Here is a 1,913-nt window from a genome sequence, read left to right as displayed (position 1 = left end):
CCACGTTAGGTTTATGTGGCTGGCGCCTTAGCCACTTGAGCCACAGGCACTAAGCCATTACTTAAGTCTTAGCTTGTTCTCTGACCTTCTTGTACCTTTCAGAGTGCCTTGCATAGGGCCTGGTACACCACATGTGATGACTGACTTACATGGAGACATACACAGCACATTCCCTGGCTACCTTCAGAAACCAACACTCCAATTGTGGGTGAAGTTGAGGAACAAACTACCTGGAGTCAAGGCCACACTGTCCTGTTTGAGAACCCTTGTTCTGACTTCCTTTTTTTCCTTATCCCAGGACATTTAGGAAGGAAACCCTTTGCTCCCTCAGTCCCTGTCTTCTAGAAGCCCCTCTCTTTGGCTGTGGCTTTCTAGGATGCAGGCTGCCAATGCTCTGTTTCCCCTTGAGTTGTCCCCACCGAGATCATGTCCCCTTACCCTGTCACCCCTATGTCCAACAGAATCTTCGGATGATTCCTACGTGTCTGCTGGAGAGGAGCCCCTGGAAGCCCCCACATTTGAGATTCCCCTTCAGAATGTGGTGGTGGCACCAGGGGCTGATGTGCTGCTCAAGTGTATTATCACCGCCAATCCCCCACCCCAAGGTAAGATCCAGGGCTGGGGGAGGATGGGGTATGTGGGACAGGACAGGGAAGGGTGGGGAGGAGGCCCTGACTTGCGTGTGTGTCTGTGTGTGTTAAGGGAGATTTCTCAGGACCACCACTCTCCCCTCAAGATAGGAGGACAACCTGGGCTTCCCTGAGTGAGGGCAGATTCCTCACTATTCCCTGGGGTGGTGAGAAAAGTGGTTTGAGTTCCTGTGGGGCTGTGTGGGGCAAGGTGAGATTTTCCTAGTTGGCGCCCACAGAACATGTCAAAATGGTTCCCTGGTACTTCCCCACAGTGTCCTGGCACAAGGATGGGTCAACGCTGCGCAGTGAGGGCCGCCTCCTCATCCGGGCCGAGGGTGAGCGGCACACCCTGCTGCTCAGGGAGGCCCGGGCAGCCGACGCTGGGAGCTATATGGCCACCGCCACCAACGAGCTGGGCCAGGCCAGCTGTGCTGCCTCACTAGCCGTGAGACCTGGTAGGGAGACTGTCAAGCCTGTGGCTGGGTGGAAGAGAGCTATAACCTTTCTAGTGGTTCTGAGGGACACCATGGGCCCAGGCCTCTTTCCACTGCCTTCCCACTCAAAACCGAGAGTTTGGGCTCTCAGCCAGCTGCCCGGTCCATGCATAGTCCATCCTCAGGGCTGGCAGCTCTGGTGGTACCAATAACTCTGGTGGAAGCATTTTAAATGGCCCTGGCCTCAGGGCAGGGGCCAAACTCCCAAGATGCATAGGAGGCTGGCCACTTTATGATGTCAGTAAAATGTGTCTTTAGACATCCTCTGAATGCTACCCTCCCAGGGCATTTCCTGCACAGGGTCCTGTGGAGAAAGCAAATTGTCCTTGAGTATCAGGAAAAAAAAGAATCTCTCAGCTCAAAGGCTTAAGAGCCACCATCAGCCTTCTGAGGTCATTTCCTCCATAGGACAGTCCTCTCTCCCAGTGAAAGATGCTTTCAAGTGCTACAACCCACATCCCCCTACTGCTTTTGACCAACTCCAAAGCTATATAAAGAGGGTGCAGCTGAGAGCACCTCTCAGGAGAGGGGAGTGTTGAGGCTGCCTTGTTTTCTATTTTTATGAAAGCCCTTACTTGGTGTCAGACTACTTTCTTTGGGTTTCAGCCCAGTTTCTTTTTGGTTCCAGCAGAGCTGGACCCATGTCAGTGTATATGGCTAATTCAGCTCATTTAGCTTGCTGAGCCAAACAATGCACCGAACCTGGGCGGCAGGGGTGGAGGAAGTGAGTATGGGTAGTGGAGGTTACTACTGGGGAACCAAACCTGGATCAAAGGACCTAGATTGG

General features: G+C 53.3%; 1 protein-coding gene across 1 annotated transcript in view; it reads left to right on the top strand.

Moving 5' to 3' along the window:
- The window catches only part of SPEG (SPEG complex locus), a 59,622-nt gene that overhangs the window by 16,943 nt on the left and 40,766 nt on the right, over positions 1-1,913 (top strand). The window contains exons 5-6 of the mRNA XM_003784918.1: positions 462-605; positions 905-1,087. Coding sequence (XP_003784966.1) covers positions 462-605; positions 905-1,087 — 327 coding nt within the window. The remainder of the gene's footprint in view (positions 1-461; positions 606-904; positions 1,088-1,913) is intronic.

This window comes from Otolemur garnettii, unplaced genomic scaffold (assembly GCF_000181295.1).
Source record: "Otolemur garnettii isolate 467f Iridium unplaced genomic scaffold, OtoGar3 scaffold00013, whole genome shotgun sequence".
Lineage (NCBI taxonomy): Eukaryota > Metazoa > Chordata > Mammalia > Primates > Galagidae > Otolemur > Otolemur garnettii.
The sequence above is the reverse complement of the archived record's forward strand: the minus strand, read 5'-3'. Positions and strand labels throughout refer to the sequence as shown.